Source organism: Perkinsus marinus (genome assembly GCF_000006405.1).
Source record: "Perkinsus marinus ATCC 50983 genomic scaffold scf_1104296946066, whole genome shotgun sequence".
Lineage (NCBI taxonomy): Eukaryota > Perkinsozoa > Perkinsida > Perkinsidae > Perkinsus > Perkinsus marinus.
The window spans coordinates 1-1,199 of record NW_003210978.1 but is presented as its reverse complement, the minus strand read 5'-3'; the positions used below and the strand labels follow the sequence as shown (position 1 = coordinate 1,199).

The 1,199-nt window shown below is 45.0% G+C and overlaps 1 protein-coding gene across 1 annotated transcript; it reads left to right on the top strand.

Moving 5' to 3' along the window:
- Positions 1–302: 302 nt before the first annotated feature.
- On the top strand, positions 303–880 carry Pmar_PMAR022828 (conserved hypothetical protein; the record flags this gene model as incomplete). Its single annotated transcript, XM_002779667.1, has 3 exons — positions 303–405; positions 454–549; positions 763–880. Coding segments are annotated over 3 exons (317 nt in total), but the record flags the coding sequence as incomplete, so codon positions are not given.
- Positions 881–1,199: the final 319 nt, after the last annotated feature.

Below are 1,199 nucleotides of genomic sequence, written 5' to 3'. Positions count from 1 at the left end.
AATAGTCCATGAACGGCTTTATGGAGAGGACGAGGAAGAGGGTTTAGGTACTTTTCGGTCGGAGATATTGCTACGACAACAGTGGCTGGAGTTGGCGAGCATCATTACAACGATACGGCTCAGGGAGGCAAGGACTGTAAGAAAGGCAATTCATATAGTGGAGTTTCATTCGATTTACATGCAGTGGTGTAATACTCTGTGAAAAACGCGATATTCGTGCTATGCGGTGCTATGTGAAATATGTTTTTCACTAGTGTTGTGAAACTCCAGTGACTATTTAAGGGTTTGGTTTTCCTGTGCAGGTTATGATGGGAATTCGGTGGTTGAGTTTAATGAGGGTATTGTGGATAGAGTGTATAAGCAAGCAGCTGGCCCCGCTCATATACTTTGTGACGGTTTTGAGATGTGAGCAGTCTTCATTGACTTGTGATGATTTAACGCTTTTCCTGTCAGATTGATGGTTGAGAAGAGCCCGTCGTTCCCGGACACTGTTGTGTGGAATATTGGCAGCGACTCGTTAGGCGATATGCCGGCGGGGGACTTCAAGAGGTAGGTTTACTCAGGGGCTAGTAGTATCATACTCATTCGAGGGTACTCCTCATCGTGATGTGTGCGCAATGTGGTATTGAAAGTTTATTTTGTTGAGAACTGTTGAAAACATTGAACTCCTTATGTAGTAGGCAAAGATTCAGGAGTTGGAGAAATGATGGTATGATTATGCCTCTCGCTGTTCTCGAGTGTATAACTGAACTTGATTGATAGATACATTTGCGTCGAGTCTGCAGCCGCAGTAGAGCCGGTGAAGGTAGCCCCTGGTGATTCATGGGAAGCTGACCAGAAGCTTACCAGATGCCTTCCTAATAGTAACGGCAGCGCTTGAATGAAGCTCTGCATTGGTCGCGGAGGGGGCCTCTATAAAGTGGGTGCTCTTATTCTCCTATTGATATTGTGTTGACCTTATGGCAATTCTCTCGATGCGTTGGGGTTTGGTGTTCATCACGTGTTGACAGGGTTGTGGACAAGGTGGTGGGGTTTCCTTTCGTGAAGTGGCCGATGAATGGTAGGAGGATTTCAGTAATTAATTAGCTTTGATAAAAAATCCTCAATGCACTCTTCCGAAAGCCAAAGAAACTGTGTGCGGGAAGGTGATTTTCTGCCGTTTGTTTTAGTTTTTTCGATGTTTTTTGTGAGTATCGGGG